This window comes from Rana temporaria, chromosome 2 (assembly GCF_905171775.1).
Source record: "Rana temporaria chromosome 2, aRanTem1.1, whole genome shotgun sequence".
Classification (NCBI taxonomy): Eukaryota; Metazoa; Chordata; class Amphibia; order Anura; family Ranidae; genus Rana; species Rana temporaria.
Genome location: NC_053490.1, coordinates 358,207,399 through 358,231,409, shown reverse-complemented (window position 1 = coordinate 358,231,409; position 24,011 = coordinate 358,207,399). Strand labels below are relative to the sequence as shown.

The following is a 24,011-nucleotide window of genomic DNA, read 5'->3' as shown; positions in this document are numbered from 1 at the left end:
ACCAATCCACCATCTTCAAAATCACCAAAATCATCTTCTTCAATTTCATCTTCATCCTCCACAACTACCAGATTTAAAATGACTCCATCCTCCTCTCTTCCTTCCACCTCCTCCTCCACATCCTCATCTCTTCCTTCCTCCTCCTCCACATCCTCATCTCTTCCTTCCTCCTCCTCCTCCTCCTCCTCCTCCTCCTCCTCCTCCACATGCACCTCCTCCACATCCTCCTCTCTTCCTTCCTCCTCCTCCACATGGCCAGATGGCAGATTCCGGGCGTGTCTGGCCCTCTCTGCCTCCTCGAATTGCTGGCGTCTTCTTTCCCCTATAAATAACACAAAAAAAAAAAAAAGGTATACTCATCAGCACACAGATATTGTAGAGCAGAAATCGCACACATTGCATAGAAGGTTAGAGGCTTTAATTGATTAATTTTTTGTGTCTTATCACCCCAAACCTACATTTTTGGATGACTTCTAGGCCAAGCTCTGATTCAGTCCCTTTTTAGCAAAGTGACACACATGGATGTCCCCCCCTTCAAATTTTGAGCTGAGACCATACAAATTTTAGTGTAATATTTAGGGGGAGACACATGTGCTCTGGAAACACCTGCTTAGTAGCACTGTTTGCATTTCCCATTCTAGGATTCAAATTTAAAAAAAATATATTTTTACACAATGTTTACAAACAATGTTTTTGGCCAGAGAGGCATGTCTAGGTGTTTTGTTCCTGGGCCAACATCGTATTGGTGAGAAGCAATCTGATGTGAACAAGGTTTCCTATTAACACTCGTTGGCCAAGCAAATGATATTTTTAGAAAAAATACTATTTCAACATGTGTTCAGAAGTACAACCAGGCCAAGGATACAGATGTAGAAATGTACCTGACCAAACATTAAACTAATAAAATTGTCCCCCCCCCCCCACAAACAAAAAAAGAACTTACTTTTTTTTAGAATTGTTTTTATTTTCTTCAATTGATGTGGCTCACGGAGTTTCAAGTCGGACCACCGCTTCCGTAGCTGCTCCTTGGACCTGGTGATCCCAAACATCCTCTGCATTTTCCTTGCCACCTTCTCCATAATTTTCCCCTTTCTGCGGTTTGGGGTCTTGTATGGCCCATATTGCCCATCATAGTCCTTCCTCCGCATAATGTCTACAAGCTCCACCATTTCGTCGAAAGACATATTAGTGGCCTTATATCGTTTTGGCCTGGATCGCGATGTTCCTGCCTCTGTCACTTCACTTGCGGCCTGAGAGCTCCGTGCACGCTTGTGTGACATCGCCATCTTTCCTTCCCACAGAGATTAGGGGCGTGGAAAACAGGAAATGTCCCGTCATGGGCGGGGACGAGGGCAGCGGTTCATGCATACGCGGAGTGTAGAGAATGAATAATACGTGATTACGTAGGTTACGCAGAGATTATTCGCCCGTTTCACAGAAGTAACATAGTTCACGCCATATTTTTTGAGTTAACATTGATTAGGGGGCATGGCAATGGTGACGAAGGCGGTGTGTCACGCACACGCGGAGTCTATTAAAGGGAACCTACGTGATTACGTAGCTTACGCGGAGATTATTAGAACATTTAACAGAAGTTACACAGTTAACGCCATATTTTTTAAGTTAACGTTGATTAGGGGGCATGGCAATGGAGACGAAGGCGGTGTGTCACGCACACGCGGAGTCTATTAAAGGGAACCTACGTGATTACGTAGCTTACGCGGAGATTATTAGAACATTTGACAGAAGTTACACAGTTAATGCCATATTTTTTGAGTTAACATTGATTAGGGGGCATGGCAATGGAGACGAAGGCGGTGTGTTACGCACACGCGGAGTGTATAAAAGGGAACCTATGTGATTACGTAGGTTACGCGGAGATTATTTGATCGTGCTTCACGAGGAGCTAGACATAATAAGGTAAGAAATTACAACATGGGATCAGCAGAGGCCTAGAAACTTGAGAGCCATGGGATTGGGGTTTTGTCTGTTTGCACCCTTTTAACGCTACTTATGTTTCTTGTGTCCCCAAAACGGTATTTACTTCTCACAATGCTTTCACACATCACTTAAATCTAGATGTGAAGAATGCTCTACCTATTTGTACTTTTTGCCAGGTGTATTGTGATCATGCAAGTATTGTTCTGTGTTGGTTGGCCAGAGGTTATTAGGAAGTGTATTTATATGTCAGGAATGATGAGGGGCATGCTAGGTACACATGAAATAGTGCCTTGAGGAAAGGTCTAAATATAAAAAATTGTGGATGGTTCTAGATTACACGTATTTAGCAAACTTATTTCAAAAAGGTTCTGCATGTGAACTCATTTTTGGTCACAACAATGGGGCAGAGCTGGCCAGCATTTTAGCTGCAGGAGACACTGTGTTTGGATAGTACTTGATAAATATGGGGCCACATATTATTACAATGTGAATGCTGTGTAGTTTTTAATGCTTAATTATTTTTTGTTTAACAGTGTTAATCTTGAAATTTGACAAAGAAAAAAAAATGGAACAAATCGTGGGAAAATACATAATTTCTCGCCTAATTGAAAAATTTAGGGAAATGCCCCTACTTTGGGATTTCAAACATCCCCTGTATTCAAAGCGGGACCGACGAACGGCAGCACTTGATGAGATAGCTACATATATGCAGACATGGGTTCCCGGCTGCACAGGCGAGATGGTCAAGAAGAAAATGAATAACCTGAGGGCCGCATATCGAACCAAAAGAAGAGAACTACGGGAACAAAGATCAGGAGCAGCAGCAAGCGAGTCCACGGAGCCCAGTCTGTGGTACTACCAAGAGATGGAGTTTTTGGGGGATCAAATGGAGGGCCGGCGATCAATGTCAAGCCTTCCTTCCAGCCGGCATCGCAGCAGACCTTCCACGGATCACCACAGCCAGGAGGAGGACGGTGAGGGGCTGGCTGGCAGGCATGAAAATCTGCGACTCTCCACTTCTGATGAGGTAGAGTATTTTTATCATTTTTTTTGGGCTGCTAATTCTTGTTTGTTTATTGAGTTGATATTGTAATCCCAAAACAAAAAATGGACTATAAAAGTCATGGGCATAAAAATAGGGGTCATGGATGCCAAGTGCAGGGATCAGAAGGAGAGTCTATTCAAGTTTAAAGTAAGATAAAACAAACCAGTCTAGAGCATGAAAATGTGTGTGATTTGCTTGTGCCAAATTGTAAAACATGTCACTTTTTTTGACACAGGAAGAAGGGAGCAGCCATGATATATCGGCTACTGATGCTGAGATGCCTGCCAGCCAGGAGAAAGGGGTCATTGGCCGCCAGGAGGAGGAGGCCGGGCCCAGCACCAGTCAGGAGGGCCCCAGGGTCAGCACCACCAGGCAAGTCCCTCCCCCCCCCCGGGTCAGGCAAACAGGCCTAATGAGGCGCAGGAGGCAAGTGGATGATGAGAGCCTTGAGATGATTCGGGAGGCTAGCGCCTTAATGAGGGCCCCCTTCAACCCCACTGAGGCCTACAGTGCCTACGTGGCACACGAATTGTCCCAAGCGGGGGAGGCCGGTCAGAGGCGTGCCAGGAACCTGGTGAACCAGGTGATTTTATGGCTGCACCAGGGCTGGCTGACCAATGACACAGAGCTGAGTGACCCGGCCCATCCTGCCCAACACCTGCTAACTCCTCCTGCTGCCACATCATCCCGACCTGCAAGGGGCCGTGGACGGGTCAGTGGAAGATCTGCTGCAATGCAGGCTGCAAGGAGGGTTACAAGGAACAGGAGAAGATGATTCCCGGCCTTCCATTTGATCCCCCAAAAACTGTTTTTTTTGGACTACCACAGCCTGGGCTCCATTGGCTCACTTGCTGCTGCTCCTGGTTTTTGTTTTTGTGGTTGTTCTTTTTAGTTCTCGGTATGTGGTCCTCAAGGTTTGCCATTTTCTCCTTGACTATGTTGCCTGTGCAATCTGGAACACAAGTCTGCATGTATGTTGCTATCTCATCAAGTGCTGCCGTTCTAGGTAATTTATTTTTGTTTATGGCCAAAATAAATGGTTATTTGATTTACTGAAATACCTTGTAGACAAGGTATTTCAGTAAATCAAATAACCATTTATTTTGGCCATAAAATGTTTCATGCCTAATCACCACAGTATTAAAACACAATAGATTGTGTTTTAATACTGTGGTGATTAGGCATGAAACATTTTAGCAAATAATATGTGTCATTTAGAAAGGACACCAACTCCTTGGGGGGGGGGGGTACATTTGGCGTACCAACTCGGGAAAACAAAAAAGGAAAAACATACGCCAAAATAAAATGGTGACATAACTTGACAAAAAAAAAAGAAAAAAAAATGCAAGAAAAAACAATGGTGACAAAAATTGCACAAAAAAAAAAAAAAAATAAAAAAAAAAAATGTGCAAGAAAAAACAATGGTGACATAAATTGCACAAAAAAAAAAAAAAAAAAAGGAAAAAAAAAGAAACAACATTAAATTAAAAAACAAAAAAAATAAACATTGACATGTGGAGGACAAAAAGAAAGTTCCAACATCTGGATAGATAGCATTAGCAAGAGAACGGGTTTATTCTAGCAAGAGAACGCCGAAAAAACAAGAGGCAATAAACGACACACTAGATATTTAAAAGGAACGAATGTGCCATATCACAAACAAACAAACGAGAGTTTTACCTGAACGAGTGCTCCCATCCCCTTATTTTGTCTGAGCATGCGCGTGGTTCTTATCCGCGTATATTGTGTACTAACCAACGGATCTGTCCGTCGGATAGATTCGCAGCGGATAGATTTGTTTAGCATGTCAGCAAATATTCGATCTGCTGAAAAGCGAGTCGACGGATAAATATCCGCGGAAACAGATCCGCTGGAGTGTACACACCATAGGATCTATCCGCTGAAACCCATTTGCTGGGATTTATCCGCGGATGGATTCTATTGTGTGTACGGGGCCTAACCCTAACCTAACGCTATCTGTTACCCTAACCCTATCTCTAACCCTAACCCTAAGCCTTACACTACCTGATCGATATAACATCATACTTGATGTTTTAAAGCACATTATTCCAAACAATTTAGGAATGATAGGCGATTTATGCCCTTTATGGATTAAAAACGGACTCTGCGACAACTATGTAATTTTCCATGGGAGTTTTGCCATGGATCCCCCTCCGGAATGCCACAGTCCAGGTGTTGGTCCCCTTGAAACAACTTTTCCATCATTATTGTGGCCGGAAAGAGTCCCTGTGCGTTTTAAAATTCGCCTGCCCATTGAAGTCTATGGCGGTTCGCGCATTCGCGAACATATGCGCAAGTTCACAATCGCCGTTCGCGAACGCGAAATTTTAGGTTCGCGACATCACTACTGTAGATATTATCTGTGCATCAGTACTTCAAGACTCAACCAAATTACACATCTTTAATATGATGGCAAAGCAACTTGTTCTATGGGCATCCCACATCCCCCTTTCCCCAACCAAGTGATATCCCCCAATAAACAAAAAGAAAGCAACGCAAATGATTGTTCATTGTCTATGAGGTGATAGATAGAGGTCTGGCAGTGGGGTGATATGGTGGATGTTAGTAACTAGTAGCAACCAATCGCTACACATATACAGATTTTTTTGTGCGATCCTTTGGTAGTGTAAAGCTAACAATACAATATACAGTCCAATTATACAATCTCCTTTAAATCTACCAACAACTGTATAATATAAGGGACTATACAAATTAATAGAAATTGTTGGATTGCATAAGTTACTCTTCATAGTACAGTACATAGTCTTGGTCAGTTGCAGTGCGTCCTTTAGGGGTGCACTGGCACCACCCCCTCTCTCCAGCCACCCCTCTGTGCTCTATGGATAGATTCATGCATTGCATGAATCTATCCACGGCTGTTGTAGGCACCCCCTTTTCCGCGTCCGGCCTCTTTCCAGGCTGTAATAGGCGTCAAAATAGGTGACCTGCGAGCAGAATCCAGTGCTCACGCAGTGCACCCAGGTGTGTTATCAAAAGCAAATGAATATTTGCTTTGCTAACACAGAACCGCCTCTCAGCCAGTCAGGAGGCCCAGATGTAATACTGGGCACCTGATTGTCTAAAAGACACAGACGCTTCCATTGGTGCCAAGGAATACAGGAAGTAGACACGCACAGAGGAGTCAGGACACACAGGAGCCATCGTCGTGCTACCGTCCCACAGCTAGCCATCTGTCCCGCTGCCTGACCCACCACTATGATGGGGTAAGTGCCAGGCAGACAGCGGGCGGGCAGGGGGCACAGTGGCTGGATATTATGGGCACAAAGACTGCATATAATGGGCATAGTTGGCTGCATATGATGGGAACATAGGTTGCATATAATGGGCATAGTTGGCTGCATATGATGGGAACAGAGTCTGCATATGATGGACACATGTGGCTGCATGATGGGCACAGGTGGCTGCATATGATGGGCACAGGTGGCTGCATATTATGGGCATTGTTGGTTGCATATTATGGGCACAGTTGGCTGAATATGATGGGCACAGAGTATGCATATGATGGGCACAGGTGGCTACATATGATGGGCACAGGTGACTGCATATTATGGGCATAGTTGGTTGCATATGATGGGCACAGTGGCTGCAATTGATGTTTTTGTTTGAGAATTTTTCAGTTCGTTTGCGCCAGCCGCCACTGGATTTGGTTCATTTAAATGACAGTGTACAGTTTGGTTGTAGTGTGTATGGCCACCCTAATGCCCTGTACACACGATCGGTTCGTCTGATGAAAACGGACCGATGGATTTTTTCATCAGATATCCGATAAGGCTGGCTTTCATCAGTCTTGCATACACACCATCGGTGTGTATGCAAAAAATCCAATCGTGTCCAACGCGGTGACGTAAAACACTACGACGTGCTGAGAAAAATTAAGTTCAATGCTTCCGAGCATGCGTTGACTTGATTCTGAGCATGCGTGGATTTTTGACCAATGGATTTCCCCACAGACAATGTTTTTTTTCCTATCGGTTTTTTAACCATAAGCAAAATTTAAAACAGGTTCTATTTTTTTTCACCAATGGGAATAAAACGATGGGGCCCACACACGATCGGTTTGTCCGATGAAAAGTGTCCATCGGTCCGTTTTCATCAGACAAACCGATCGTGTGTACAGGGCATGAGTGTTCACACTTGAAGCCCATACTGTATATCTAGCAAATTTGTCAGCATTGATCTGAATTGTCTGAGAAAGTAAAAATACTGCAAATACTGAAAGAGTAAATACAAATTTATATCTTTTCAATTAGGCTTGTGAGAGAGACCTGCAATGTGGGGTTGGAACATGTTGTGCAATAAGTCTGTGGTTACGTGGCCTTAGGATGTGCACTCCAATGGGGCAAGAAGGAGAAGAATGTCATCCATTTACCCATAAGGTATTTATTTTAATCTTCTAAAACAATAACAGATTTGGAGTAGGTTTGGGTTACTAGTTAGTGGAAATGCTCAATAGCATTCCCAGTATTGTTATTTGTTTTTTTAGTGGGAATACTAAATAGCATTCCCAGTATTGATATTCGTTTTTTATTATTACTGGGAATACTGTGAATGCTATATATAGCATTCCCAGTATTGTTATTCGTTTTTTATTCTTAATTTTAATTTTATTCTGTACGGTTTTTAGCTCTGCGTAACTTCTGCATACTTTCAGCTATTGAGACCATTCAACTTTTAAAATGTTCTACTATTTATACTTTTTAAAATATTAGTCTTTTAGACACTTTTTTTTTAACATTGAAGTCAATGAGTCGTCTTATACGCCGGAAAATACGGTAGATGCCGAAGCATGGGGACATCTGTTGTAATATGTTGACCGATTTATGTGGGATATTATATTATAAGTCCAAAATTGACCAGGCCAGATTTCAGTTGACATTTGATACCCGTTAAAATAATTACATATTACACATATCAAATGAGGCTTGTCAATATGCAAAGATCCAGGATAAGTCTATTTTACACATCAAACCTGTACTCAGGTCACATTTGGTATCTGTAATCTAATTACACATATCAAAAGGGGTTAGTGGCCAAACAAGATTTACTACACATCAAATGGGACAGATAATGACTCTGATGTGCTCAGGCCACCTTTGTTATCTGTAATCTAATAACACATATCAGAGGAAGCTTGTTAGTATGCAAGAATGCAAATTAGGGCATGGCTGGAGTTCATTATCTGTCACTCTGAAAGACAGGATGTAGATCAAAGACGGCCAATCAAATTGCTCAGCCATTCAGTGGATAGGCAATATAAGTCTTGTCTTAGAATATTCTCTGTATATTCTCTGAATATGAAGGCACAGGTCTAGGAAAAGATGGGACTCTGAATTATATACTCTGTTCGATTTGTATCGTCTGTGGACTTTGGACTTTGTTCTGTATTAGAAGTCAAATAAAATGCACTCTCTGGAGAACTCGGGTATTGTTGCAGAACATAATTTACAGCCATCATACTAATACCTAAATATCAATCATCTAACCGGACTACACTATACATGACTTCACTACATTGGTGCCGTTCAAGCGACCAGAAGAGCATTTTCAGGACTTAGTAACAGATGTCGTGGTGACAACAATCCTGTGAGGTGGACAGAAGTCTGATGGAGACCCAAGAGCTGTGCTGTGACTCTAATGTCTGGTTGTGACATAAGAGAGTCTGATATACATATGTGTATATCCATTTTTTGTATAAGAAAACACGTGTGCATAGGATAGATGGACTTTTTAGGCGTAAATATAATTAAAAATGGATATTTATTAAATACATAAAATAAAAAATTGATAAAATACAAAATGGATAACAGAGTGCCACAATTATGGCCGGAAGATACAAACACATTAATGTAACAAACCACCTATAGTTTGAATTAATACTTGTACAAGAATCGACAAAAAAGAATGGGAGATTAACAACCACTCAATGGATAATTTGAAGACCAGTAGGATTCTCAAAAAGGTGGGATGTTAGCGTTGTTTAGCCCAACATGTTTCGCGTTGTATGGATGCTTCTTCGGGAGCTTAGCAGTAGTTTATTAAGAAAAATACATAGACAAGGAAAGCATGGGCAGAGGTTCTATGGGATGGTCAGGACGGATAACACGACAGTTGCCAGGAGTGAAAGAATGGAAATCCCCTTAAGTACTCCAGGTGAACCCAAAACTATGTTTAACAGGATAAACCAGGCCAAAACAGACAACCCGACACAGGCAGTGCTCAGTGGCTACCAGCTCTAAAATCGGGTGACCAGGTTCAACGACAGCCGCAAATCACTAGTGAAGATCAGTTGATCAGAAAGCCCAGAGGGCATCAGCAGATCAAATTCACAAATGTTCCAAGATGCCCCTCTCCAAACGGGAATTCATAAGCCTGATTGAGAGTTGACATGACCTCTGCCCGTGGTGACAGCCTCCAAGATTGTATTTTTCTTAATAAACTACTGCTAAGCTCCCGAAGAAGCGTCCATACAACGCAAAACATGTTGGGCTAAACACCGCTAACATCCCACCTTTTTGAGAATCCTACTGGTCTTCAAATTATCCATTTAGTGGTTGTTAATCTCCTATTCTTTTTTGGCGATTCTTGTACAAGTATTAATTCAAACTATAGGTGGTTTGTTACATTAACTGGTTAAGCCCCGGACCTTTAGGCAGCTAAATGCCCAAGCTAGGTTTTGCGATTCGGCACTGCGTCGCTTTAACAGACAATTGCGTGGTCGTGCGACGTGGCTTCCAAACAAAATTGGCGTCCTTTTTTCCCCACAAATAGAGCTTTCTTTTGGTGGTATTTGATCACCTCTGCGGTTTTTATTTTTTGCGCTATAAACAAAAATAGAGCGACAATTTTGAAAAAAAATCTATATTTTTTACTTTTTGCTTTAATAAATATCCCCCAAAAACATATATAAAAAAACATTTCCTCAGTTTAGGCGGATACGTATTCTTCTACATATTTTTGGTAAAAAAAAAAAATCGCAAAAAGCGTTTATCGATTGGTTTGCGCAAAATTTATAGCGTTTACAAAATAGGGGATATTTTTATTGCATTTTTAGTTTTTTATTTTTTTTACTACTAATGGCAGCGATCAGCGTTTTTTTTTGTGACTGCGACATTATGGCGGACACTTCGGAAATTTTTTACACATTTTTGGGACCATTGTCATCTTCACAGCAAAAAATGCATTTAAATTGCATTCTTTATTGTGAAAATGACAGTTGCAGTTTGAGAGTTAACCACAGGGGGCGCTGAAGGAGTTAGGCTTCACCTAGTGTGTGTTTACAACTGTAGGGGGGGTGTGGCTGTAGGTCTGACGTCATCGAACGAGTCTCCCTATAAAAGGGATGACTCGATCGATGCAGCCACCACAGTGAAGGACGGGGAAGCCGTGTTTACATATGGCTCTCCCCGTTCTTCAGCTCTGGGGAGCGATCGCGAGGGGGCAGCTAGAAACGAATAGCCGCGCCCTCGTCCCGGATCGCTCCCCGCGGGTTTCCGACCGCCGCATGTTACGGGGGGGGTTCCCGATCGGTCCCCCGACCCACGGAAAGGCGGGGACGTACATGTACGCCCATATGCCTGTATGTGCCATTCTGTGGACGTACATATACATGCGGCGGTCGGCAACCGGTTAATGTGTTTGTATCTTCCACCCATCATTGTGGCACTCGGTTATCCATTTTGTATTTTATCAATTTTGTATTTTATGTATTTAATAAATATCCATTTTTAATTCTATTTATGCCTAAAAAGTCCATCATCTATCCTATGCACACGTGTTTTCTTATACATATGTGTATATCCATTTTTCCATACAATCTTATCGGGACGTGGCATTTTTACATCTCAGATCCACAGTCCCACTCTGTGATGATTTGATGATTAAACAAGTTTGGAACCCCAGAATTATTCTCTGGAGACTGGAAACTGTGGAAAGAAAAGACTGTCGTGTACCAGAAGACCGGAACTGGCAAGGTAGAGCCTCAAATGTGGTGAGTAAAATATTTCCTTTTTTTAATTATTAATAATATAGTTAAAATGCTTAGTCAGTGTGAAGCTAGTGTCAGTTCTGATAAAGTTAACAGATGGGTATTAAAATGTATTAAGCGTCATGGCGGTCCTTATGAAATTCCAGAAAAATGTAAGCAGACATGGACTATGCTGAAGGAATTTTTCGAGAAAAGTGTTTTTGATAGCACAATTTCAGAAAGTTAAAGAAAAGGTTGTATTGCGCAGGGCTTTGTGTCTTGCTGTTTAACAATGGAAAGTTCTTTGAATGATAAAGTTGAGGAAATTGTGCAGTTACAGAGTGCAATTGATAATGGCCATAAAGTTTGTCAGAAGTTACAAAACCAGAAACTGAGACAGTAAATTTAAAATTACATGCAGTTACCATTGGGGGAGCTTTAATTGAGAAATCGAAACGTTGTGATTAGTGATGTCGCGAACCTAAAATTTTCGGTTCGCGGACGACGAACGCGAACTTCCGCAAATGTTCGCGAACGGGCGAACCGGGTGAACAGCCATAGACTTCAATGGGCAAGCGAATTTTAAAACCCACAGGGACTCTTTCTGGCCACAATAGTGATGGAAAAGTTGTTTCAAGGGGACTAACACCTGGACTGTGGCATGCCGGAGGGGGATTCATGGCAAAACTCCCATGGAAAATTACATAGTTGTCGCAGAGTCCGTTTTTAATCCATAAAGGGCATAAATCACCTAACATTAGAGTTGAGCGGACACCTGGATGTTCGGGTTCGGGTCCGAACCCGAACTTAAAAAAAAAAAGTTTGGGTTCGGGAACCCGAACCTGAACTCCGAACCCCATTGTAGTCAATGGGACACAGACTTTTAGAAAAAAAAATGCGGAGGTCCCCGCAAATTCAATAACCAGACCCTTTAGGTCTGGTATGGATATTAAGGGGAACCCCGCCGTCAATTTAAAAAAAAAATTACGTGCGGTTCCCCCTAAATATCCATAACCAGACCCTTCAGGTCTGGTATGGATATTCAGGGGAACCCCGCCGTCAATTTAAAAAAAAAATGACGTGCGGTTCCCCCTAAATATCCATAACCAGACCCATTATCCGAGCACGTTGACCTGGCCAGCCGCAGAAAAGAGGGGGGACAGAGTGCGCCCCCCCTCTCCTGAACCGCACCAGGCCACATGCCCTCAACATGGGGAGGATGTCCCCATGTTGATGGGGACAAGGGTCTCATCCCCACAACCCTTGCCCAGTGGTTGTGGGGGTATGCGGGCGGGAGGTTTATCAGAATCTGGAAGACCCCTTTAACAAAGGGGACCCCCAGATCCTGACCCCCCCTGTGTGAAATGGTAATGGGGTACACTGTACCCCTACCATTTCACGAAGGAAGTGTAAAGTATTGTAAAAAAACACACTGACACCATAGAATAAAGTCCTTTATTAAAAAAAAAAAACCTCCAGCGGTGATAACCCACTCGTTCCCGGCTTCCTGTGTTGTCCTGATCCTGCGACGGCTGCGGGTGATCTCCAGCGATGAGAAGATCCTGCGTCGGGTGATCTCCGCTCCAGCGATGAGAAGATCCATCCATCCAGCGCAGCAGCATCCCCGACCGCCTCTCACCGCTGGACACAGCCTAGCGAATGAGTGGCTGAAGCTGTGACATTACTTATATAGAGGAGGCAGGGCCACCCGTCACGTGACCCCGCCCCCTCTGACGTACCCTCTGCTACGTCACTGGGGAAGCCCAGGAAGAGGAAAGAGGAAAGGGGTATAATTCTCTGTTTGGGCTCAACCCTAAAAACATCACCTTTGTTTTTCTGACTTCTCACAAGCTGGGATCCTGCCGCTTTAAGGTAAAGTGACACACATGTATGCACCCCCAAAAACAATCTTTGTTGGAGACCCTACGAAAAATGTTAATTATGGGGGACACACAGGTGCTCTTGAGTCCAGATGTGAAAACAGCTGCTTATTATCACTGTGTGAATGAATTATGTTTGCATTTCACATTCTAGTAAGGTGGAAAACACATCCTCTTGTCAACAATGTTTATAAACGTTGCTTTACGCCAAATAGGCATGTCCAGATGTTGTTTGCCTGGAACACCGGAAAACATCGGGTTTGTGAGGAACGATGTGATTGAACGATGTTTACTACAAACTGGAAAATACTACACTTTGGCAAATTATACAACTAAAATTGACATGTTCAAAAGTACAACCAGGCCAAAGAGGCTGATGGAGAAAACATATCCACAAATCAAAAAGCCAATGTAAACAAACACATTAAAATTACCTACTTTTCTCAATAATTCTCTTGATCCTCCTATACTGCTCTGGCTCACGCAATTTCAAGTCCGACCATCTTTTTCGGAGCTGCTCCTTGGACCTCGTGACCCCAAATATGGCAGAAAGTCGCCTCGCCACTTTATCCATTATTTTGGCTTTCCTCTGATTAGGGGTGTTGTATGGGCCATAATCTCCATCATAATCTTTCCTCCGCAGTATGTCCACCATCTCTTCTAGGGACATGTTTGTCGCGCCTGGGCCTGGATCGTGACGTTCCTGCCTCCGGCCTTTCATCGTTGGGACAGGGGAAACCACGCTCCTGTGACGCCACCATATTCTCGTTTCACAAAGATTATGGGTGTGGAAAAGAGGAAAGGGTCCGTCATGGGCGGGCGAAGAGGGTGGCATTTCACGCATGCCCGGGGTATATAAGGAGAACGATGTGATGACGTTAGTAGTGAGGTAGAAGTGAGGAATGTCAGAAACAAAGGTAAATTTGAAAATGGGCCCAGCAGAGGCATATAGACTTGAGTCATGGGATGGGGGGTTTATATGTTGATTGCATCCTTGCGCTATTATTGATCTTGGGGCCCCCCAATTTTGCTCTCCATCTGCTTGGAGACATCTCCAAATATATATGTGATGCAATACCTCTTTATTTTATGGTGTATCAGATCAGGCAACGATTGCGATTGTCGGACAAAGGTAATTAGGCAGTGTATCATCTTATCAATGCTGAGGGACATGATATCTATCTACACATGAATAGTGCCTTGATGAATGCTAGCATTACTTTGGCATGTTTTGATGCCACTTATTTAGTGAAATGTAAACACAGGGTCTGCAGGAAAAATCCTCATTTGCAACAACAATGGGGCAGAGCTGGGCACCATTTTTAGCAGCAGGAGACAGTGTGTTTGAAGCTCAAAGGATTGTGCGCATATTCTGACAATGTAAAAACTGAGCCTAGTGTTAATCTTTTTATTTTTGTTATTCTAGAAAAACATTGGTAAAGGATGGATCTATTTAATGTGGGATTAAATCTCATGAATTGTATTGAGAAATATCGAGAGCTAGCCTGCCTTTGGGATTCAAGAAACCCAGCGTACCACAAGGCCAATATCAGGACGGCAACACTTGAGCAATTTGCAAGATACATGCAGACTTGGATTCCGGACAGCCACCATGATTAAGGATAAAATTAACAACATCAGGAACACATACAGGAAGACCTACAAAAAAGTACACAAACAGAGGTCAGGAGCAGCAGCACGTGCTGTAGAGGAGCCCAAGCTGTGGTACTACAAGCACCTCAGCTTTTTGGAGGATCAAATGGAGGGCCAGGATTCAATTTCCAGTCTTCCTTCCACCCTTCCTTCCAGGCTTCCTTCCAGCGGAACTTCCACGGTTCCCCCCACCCCTGCAGAGTGCGACCAGGAGTTGGCTGACATTGAGGAGGCAGATCTGCCGAGCTTCAGTGAGGTATAGTAGTTTACAAAATATTTCTTGGCTGCAAATTATTGTTGGTTTATTGAGATGAATTTGAAAACTAAAAGGAAAGCTTGGAAACACAAACAAAAGTCGTGGGCAGAAAGAATTGGGTCAGGGATGCCAACTGCAGGGGTCAGAATGAGAGTCAGTTCAATTTAAAATAAGAAACCAAAAAAACAGTCAAGAGCATAAAAAGGTGCGTGATTGTGCAAAAAATTACAACATGTCCCTTTTTTCTACACAGGAAAAGACCAGGCAGGTCCCGAAGATGTCAGCCAGGCGGAAGGGGTGAGTGGCAGCCAGGAGGAGGCCAGGCCAAGTGGATGTCAGCAGGTCCCCAGGCTCAGCACCATCTCCCAGGTGCCTCCCCTCCAGATGCGCCGACCTAGTCAAAAGAGGCGCTGGAGGAGGAGAGCCTGCAGGTCATCAGGGAGGCATCCGAGATCATGAGGGCCCCCCTGAACCCAATGGAGAGCTACAGTGCTTCTCTCTCCAATGACCTGCAGGCATTGGGGGAGGAACAAAGAGAGCTCGCCAAAGATATGTTCAATAAGGTCATGTGGTGGGCAAGAAGGGACCTGCTGACAAGGGACACTGATCTGAGTGACTGCTCCTCATCTCCCTCCTGCTGCCACATCATCACCACCTGCAAGGGGCCGTGGACAGGGCCGTGGAAGTTCCGCTGCAAGGCAGCCTGGAAGGAAGACCAGAAAGTGAATCCCTGCCTTCCAGCTGATTTGACCACAAACTGAGGTTGTTGTAGTACCACATCTGCTGCTGCTTTTAATTTCTGTCATTTGTGTAGCACATTGTGACTTCTGATGTTATTTTTGTCCTTGATCATGGTGGAATGTGCCTATGGTTTCCACAAAGTCTGCATGTATTTTGGAAATTGCTCAAGTGTTGCCGTTCTTTTTTGTTATTTTTTTGGCCAGAATAAATGGAAATTTAATTTACGTTAAAACTTGTCTATTGTATTTTTCTGGTGAATAGCCATCAAACATTTCTGAAATACAATGTATAATTTTCAAAGGACACAAACTTCTTGAGGGGGGGGGGGACATTGGTGTGATAACTTGCCAAAAAAAAATAAAAAAGATATGTGGAGTCCAAAAAATTTTTTGGGAGATCTGGCTTGCCAAACAAACATAAAAAAACATGAGATCACAGGCAAAAAAGATAAAAAAAAACGTATGGGAGAACTCTGTCTAAATAGCATCAGCAAAACAATGTGTTTATTCTAGCAATAGAACAAGGAAACAAATGCGCTGCAATAAACGAGACACTAAATTTCAAAATGTTGAATGTGCCATGTCAAAAACAAACACGATTTTAACAAGAACGAGTGCTCCCGTCCCCTCATTTAGTCTGAGCATGCGTCGATTTTTGAACCGATGCGTCGGTTTTTGAACTGATGCTTTTGTGTACTAACCATCGGTTTGGACCGATCGGTCAGCGGTCCATCAGTTCGATGTTTTTAAATTTTGGTCCGAAGGACAAAAGACCGATGGGCCGTACACACGGTCGGTTTGGACCGATGAAACTGAACCTCGGTCCATTCTCATCGGTTTTGTCCGACCGTGTGTACGCGGCCTCACTCTGTATGAATATGAAGGCACAGGTCTATAATTGATCTAGTCAAATGGGACTTTGAATTACTCTGTGGATTTATATCGTCGGTGGACTTTGGACTTTGTTCTGTATTGGAAGTCAAATAAAATGCACTCTCTGGAGAACTTGGGTGTTGCTGCGGAACATAAATTATAGCCATCATACTAATACCTAAATATCAATTATCTACTGGACACTATATATTATATCACTACATATTTTATATTATATTTTCTTTCTTCAGTTTCCAGAGAATAATTCTGGGGTTCCAAACTTGTTAAATCTTGTATATCAGACTCTTATGTCACAAACAGACATTGGAGTCACAACACAGCTCTTGGGTCTCCATCAGACTTCTGTCCACAGATGATACAAATCGAACAGAGTATATAATTCAGAGTCCCATCTTTTCCTAGACCTGTGCCTTCATATTCAGAGAATATACAGAGAATATTCTGAGTGACAAGACAGACCTCCAGAATTATATTGCCTATCCACTGAATGGCTGAGCAATTTGATTGGCCGTCTTTGATCCACATCCTGTCTTTCAGGCCTCGTACACACGACAGAGTTTCTCGGCAGAATTCACCGAGAAACTCGGTCAAAACCCGGATTCTGCCGAGAAACTCTGTCGTCTGTACAGTTTTGGCTCGATGGAGCCGCAGAGGAACTCGACGAGAAAATAGAGAACATGTTCTCTATTTTCTCGTTGTCCGCGTTGTTCTATGGGAGAAGGCGGCCCGCCGAGCTCCTCGGCGGCTTCATCCCAAAACTCGACGAGGAACTCGACGTGCCAAGCACGTCGAGTTCCTCTGTCGTGTGTACGGGGCCTCAGAGTGACAGATAATGACCCCAGCCATGCCCTAATTTGCATTCTTGCATACTAACAAGCTTCCTCTGATATGTGTAATTAGAGTACAGATAACAAACGTGGCCTGAGCACATCAGAGTCATTATCTGTCCCATTTGATATGTGTAGTAAATCTTGTTTGGCCACTAACCCCTTTTGATATGTGTAATTAGATTGCAGATACCAAATGTGACCCGAGTACAGGTTTGATGTGTAAAATAGACTTATCCTGGATCTTTGCATATTGACAATCGACAAGACTCTTTTGATATGTGTAATATGTAATTATTTTAACGGGTACCAAATGTCAACTGAAATCTGGCCTGGTCAATTTTGGACTTATAATATAATATGCCACATAAATCGGCCAACATATTACAACAGCATCCTCCCACAAAAAAGTTATGGCGCGTACACACGGTCGGACCTTTCCACAGGCAAGCCTCCGTCGGAATTTCAACTGTATGTACAGAGCATAAAAAGTTATGGCGCGTACACACAGTCAGACTTTTCCACGGGCAAGCCTCCGTCGGAATTTTGACCGTATGTACGCGGCATTAGGAGCAAAAATCGCTCCTCCGACCCTAATGCCCCCATGCTTCTGCATATATGGTCTTTTTTTAACTGTGGTGGTAAAATCACCTCCTACAGCACTGGAGTCACGACTTTATTTATCATGGGAGCAAACGCTGTTGCTGTCACGCTAAATAAATCCGCGCAACAGCTGAATGGCGTACCTGAAAACAGTAAAGTAAATTACATACCTGCAAAGCAAGCATGATAAAACATAACAACAAAAAAACATTGCAGAATAGAATACAGTAAAAAAGAGCAGAACAATAGAGAGAGAATAGAGAGGGAGAGAACAATAAAACAACAACAACTTTTTTTTTTATATATTTTTTTGTGTTTTTAATTTTTTACTTTTTTTTAACACTTTTTTTTGTAACTGTAACTGTTCAACTTTTCGGTTCCAGGTTTGGGTCTCTCAAAATGTGATGGCATCTTGGGAGACCCTGTGTAAGTGTGCCTAGCCTGCGAAATGCTTTACCCTACGCTAAAACTTCACTCGTGTGTGGTAGCGTAAAAAACACATGCCAATGCAGAGACCAGGATTGCCAGGACAGTCGGGACAATAATAACGGGTGTCACGCCTATATCCCTGCTTGCTACAGACACAACATCTTTTTTGGGGGGCTCGTAAGGTAGGAGGAGAGAAACGGAAAAGGTCTCTCATGCAGTCGGCTTACTGCATTTGGTTGGGAATGGTGAGGTGTAGAACCGCCTGGATACAGGAGTTCTAAGATGATCTCATCCTGGAATGTAAGGAAGGATCCAGTCCGTCCTGAAGCTTTGTATATGACATGAGCATTCAGTAAAGCCAATTGGACTAAGTACAGAGAAACTTTTTTGTACCAGCGTCTCGCCTTACGGGCAATATGATACGGCACCATCAACTGGTCGTTGAGGTTCACCCCTCCCATATTTTTGTTATATTGGTGGACACAGAGGGGTTTCTCCACAACACCAGCCGCCGTACGAATTTGTACTATTGTGTCTGCGTGAAGGGTGGTAAGAATGAAAACATTCTTATTGTCCCGCCACTTCACAGCGAGCAAATTATTACACCTTGAGCAGGCTCTCTCCCCCAGCCTAAGACGGGAATCTACAAGCCGCTGGGGAAAGCCCCGGCGATTAGGTCACATGGTGCCACATGCTCCAATCTCATGATCAAACAATGGACTAAAAACTGGCACACTCGTGTAATAATTGTCCACGTATAAGTGGTACCCCTTTCAGAATTAGTCCCAGACAATCTTGCCAACACTCCCTATGTAATCTGGGTAGCCCTCCGGCTCTACCTGACTATCATTGCCCTCATAAACCATAAAGCTCTATGTATAGCCTGTTGCCCTGTCACAGAACTTATAGAGCTTGACCCTGTATCTGGCACGCTTGCTGGAAAGGTACTGCATGAAAGACAAGTGGACAGAAAATGTAATTAGGGACTCATCAACACAGACAACTTGCTGGGGATTATACAAGGCTGCAAAACTTTTGTTGAAGTGCTTTATGAGGGGCCGAATTTTGTAGAGCCGGTCGTATTCAGGGTCCCCACGTGGTCGACAAAGTTCATTGTCATTGAAATGCAAGAACCGCAGGATCGCCTCGTATTGTCTTCTGGCCATGAAAGCAGAGAACACAGGCATATGGTCATGTGGATTTGTGGACCAATAAGTCTGCAACTTAGGAAATTGATGTATGCATATGTTGAGGCAAAGGCCCAGAGAGGTCTTAAATTCGGAAACCGTAAGTGGTTTCCAATCTCTGGCAAGGAGGGACGGGGGGATAGCGGTGATGTAAGTACCAGCATATAAATTACTCTGGTCCACAATAGATCTATAGAGATCTTCCGTGAAAAACAGCAAATAAAAATCAAGTGACGTAAAATCAGCTGTTTCCACCTGAATACCGGATTGGCCAGTGAATGGGGGAAGTACGGGTTCTGCAGGAGTGGTGGGGACCCAATCAGGATAGGCGAATTCTGCAGGAAGGGCACGACGGGCCTGTCTTTGTCTTCTTCTTGGTGGCAGCGGGACACTACTTGTGCTTGCCACCTCGACAGCTTGAACTGCACTTATGGGACTCGCCACGTCACCACGTGATACTGCAGTGCTGGATGAACGACCAGGGTGTACTAGATCGCTGGTTCTTGCCAGTTCACCAGAAGGAATAGCGGCGCTCTGCTCATAACAAGGGTCTTGCGGTTCTTGCTCCTCAACAACATCAGAATGGGGTCGGGTATGCCTGGCCTTAGCAGGGACCACAACTTCGTTGCAGAGCTATCTGACATGGAGCCGCTGTCTTCTACGGGGTTGTATTCTGAGCCAGAATCTGACAGATGCGTGACCTCCTCTTCACTATCTGTCATGCTCAGAAACTCGTAGGCCTCTTTACTAGTGTACAGTACATTCGCTTTGCCATTTTGGGCTCTAAATTTAGTGGTACACTAGTAAGGATTCACAGGTAAAAAAAAGCACCTGATCTGGGCTGGGCGGAGGGGCAAAACGCAGGTGCTAGCGGGTATCTGGGCTGATCCCACTAACAATGCGTGTTTGGGAACCCTAAACTGCTGGGTACGCTAGTATAGATATTGATCTGTTCATATACTATACCACTAAGGGGGGGTGTATACTTTGCAAAATGGTGTAAGCGTTACTGGCACTAACCTAACGCTGCCTGGGGCGACGCAGACCCTGACTGACGCTAAAATTGAATTGATATTACCCGCCGGGGGATCAGGGGGTAAAACTTTTATTGGGTTTTATACGGCGGGTGCTCTGATGCTATAAACAGCAAACTAACTAACCAGCGTCACCCGTAAAACTTATACGGTGATCACTGGTGAAAGGGTTAACTAGGGGCAATCAGGGGGTTAAAAAATGTATTAGGTAATATATGGGGGTACCCGACGCTATATAAAAACCTGGCGGCGAGCCTAATTAACTAAATAACTAACTGGCTAACCAGCGTCACCAGTGACACTTATACGGTGATCACTGGTGAAAGGGTTAACTCTAGGGGCAATAAGGGGTTAAAACCTTTATTTAGAAAATGTATGGGAGTACCTAATACTATTAAAACCTGGCCGCGAACCTCAAAAAATAAGGGGGCTACCCTGGACTTAAAGGGGCCTAAAGCTAATGTCCCTGACACTTTTTACTGTCACAAATGACACTAAATGCAGTGATCAGTAAATAAATGATCACTGCAATCAGTGACACTGTGACTGGGGGCGTGATCGGGGGGTGATCTGGGGGTGACTGGGGGGGTTAAGTGTGCCTATGTGTACCTGGTGTCAGTGTACTGTTAGGTGCAACTTACTTGTGATGTCTTCTCTCCTCTCGCCGGATGAAAAGACTGCCACGAGGAGAGATGACATCACTTCCTCCTGCCTGTGTTTTCAGTTCACAGGCAGGGGAAGCAGGTGATTCGCTGGAAGCAAACGTGAGGGGGTGGCCGCCTCCTCATCCCGGATAGCTCCCACAGCGAAACGGACCGCCGCATGTACTGGGGGGAAATCCGATCGGACCACCGACCCGCGGGAAGGCAGTCACGTACAGGTACGTGATTGTGCCTGTACGTGCCATTCTGCCGACGTATAAGTACATGCGGCGGTCCTTAAGTGGTTGTAAAGGTATTTTTTTTCCCTAAATAGCTTCCTTTACCATAGTGCAGTCCTCCTTTACTTACCTCATACTTCATTTTTGCTTTTAAAATGTCCTTATTTCTTAATCCTCACTTCCTGTTCTTCTGTCTGTAACTCCACACAGTAATGCGAGGCTTTCTTCCTGGTGTGGAGAAAGCCTCTTGAGGGGGGAGGGGGCGAGCAGGCAAGTCAGGACACTCTACTTTGCAGATAGAGAAAGGAGCTGTGTGTTAGTTGGCGTCCTGACACTCCTGCTAGCCCCCTCCCCCTCAAGAGGTTTTCTCCACACCAGGGAGAAAGCCTTGCATTACTGTGTGTAGTTACAGACAGAAGAACAGGCAGTGAAGATTTCTCAGAAGAAATAAGGACATTTGAAAGCAAAATCGAAGGATGAGGTAAGTGAAAGAGGACTGCACTAAGGTAAAGGAAGCAATTTAGGGATTTTTTTTTTACCTTTACAACCCCTTTAATGATCAAAGAGAGGTTTTATAAGTACTGAAGGAACACTGCTTGTATGTCCAAAAGATAGTGTAGTGGTTATGGTGAATGGCTTTGGTGTGGGCTTAGCAATTCAGCTATTCAGCATTCCCACGCATTTTCTGCAGGAATTGCATTTTCTAGTTCACATTGAACTTCTATTGGAACAGAAAGCTATTCACTCACACATGGGGAAAAATAAAACTAAAAAATAAATGAATAAAAAATTGAAAGTATTATTAATACGCTCATTCTCAGCCTCTCAGCCTCCTGATTCAAAGAGGCAATGCAACATTCTCTTTGTTTACACGTTTCCTTACTTTTTTTATAAAAATAATAAATAAATAAAAATCTATATTTCTAACACTTTTTCCTCAAAGATGTCTGGTTATCTTGTCAATCTGCAGAACATATACAACCAAGGGTGATCAGCCCCTCCCTTGCCAGCCCACTTGACAAGCTACACAGCTACAACTAATAAAAAAATAAAAATAATAAGAAAACAAAAAAATCTATATTTCTCACACTTTCTCCTCAAAGATGTCTGGTTATCCTGTCAATCTGCAGACCATATCAGATAACCAAGGGTGATCAGCCCCTCCCTCGCCAGCCCACTTGACCAGCTACACAGCCCTCAAACAATTTTCACTAGCAATACAATAAATGTTAACACATACACATATACCAGTCAAACAAACAATCTCACCAGATTTTGCATGTCCGCTCACTGACATAATATTTCTTTTTTTCTTCCAAATATCTATTTTATTTTCAATAAAAAAAGGCAGTTCCATGTCAAACCAACAATAATGATATAACAATATTGTACCGATAAACATAATATATATATACATGTAGCGCCCCCTTACTTTCACTATGGGTGTTACGCTAAAATTAGTGGGGAATTGGAGGATTAGTTTACTCCTATTCATAAATTGTGGAAATTTGGGTTGTTGCCAATTTCAGAATCTGTCCTGTAGGTCAGTCTGCGCTCCGGGGGTGCGTTATCACCCCCGGGCGGCAGGTGGCGCTAGAGGGGTTCTGACAGACCCACCTTCCCCAGCAGCCAATCAGAGGAGTGCTGCACTCATTGGGCATGCTGGGGGGGATATATCTGTGGCAACCTCCATTGTTCTCTGTTCTGTGCAGGGCCCCAGTTGTGGTATCCACCTTCAGGGTACACGCATCCATGGGCCCCGCCACTGTGGCCTGCTTCACTGAGGTTACGCACCATGCGGAGCCTCGCCCTAATATTGAGAGGAGCCCCAGCGACTTGCTGGGTCCCAACCTTTTGCTGAAAGGATCCTAAGCTGGGAGCTGTGCAATGGGGGATCGGCTCGAGGAGAACCTAGAACTAGAGGTTGTCCAGGAGGCCTAGACGAACCATCGGGGATCCGGTCACCACGCTGCATGACAGGTATGCTTAAGCTGTCAGGTGGTGACACAAAAATCTGAATTGACTGGGAGGATTCACTCATCCTGATCTCACATATCTCCAATTGACAAAGCCTGTATCAGAGGCGCTGAGTCAGGCTGGTGGTACAGGCCTGTTCCTCCCAGTGATCTTTAAGTGGCGCTCCGGCTGCCAGGCATGCGATAGTCACCTGTCCGGGGCACTTTACCCACCTTGAACGGGGTGGCGAAGAATTGAGTTACACTATTGCTGAGAGCAGGTTTGCTCTTTTTCATATCCAAGGCCTGATACTAAAGTTTCTCTACGCTCATCAACTTTTCTCTATTGTGTGCCATGTTGATGTTGGCCATGTTGGGCCTTGGAATAAATCATTGAAAACTCATTTTGTGTCTGGACACTTGCTCTTCATCTACACTCACGGATGTCACCCCTAGACCAAGCCAAGAAGGTAACTCAATATGCCGATCCCAAACTAATCAGCGGCTCCTTCGGGGGTAGCGCTACATACACATCACATCAATAGGTATCCACAAAGTCCAAAGTAAAACATTATACTCATATCTTATAAAAAACACAAACTCCTGCGCACAAGTGGGATCCTTGATAATCAGTCAGATGTCTACATACAGTTCTCCTTAAATGTCCAAAAAACCGTAGTGA

General features: G+C 43.7%; 1 protein-coding gene across 1 annotated transcript in view; it reads left to right on the top strand.

Annotated features, from left to right (window-relative positions):
• The first annotated feature begins 6,304 nt into the window (after positions 1-6,304).
• Positions 6,305-24,011, top strand: part of PROK1 (prokineticin 1) — a 246,478-nt gene continuing 228,771 nt past the window's right edge. The window contains exons 1-2 of the mRNA XM_040339407.1: positions 6,305-6,313; positions 7,279-7,404. Of these exons, the coding sequence (XP_040195341.1) occupies positions 6,305-6,313; positions 7,279-7,404 (135 nt within the window). The remainder of the gene's footprint in view (positions 6,314-7,278; positions 7,405-24,011) is intronic.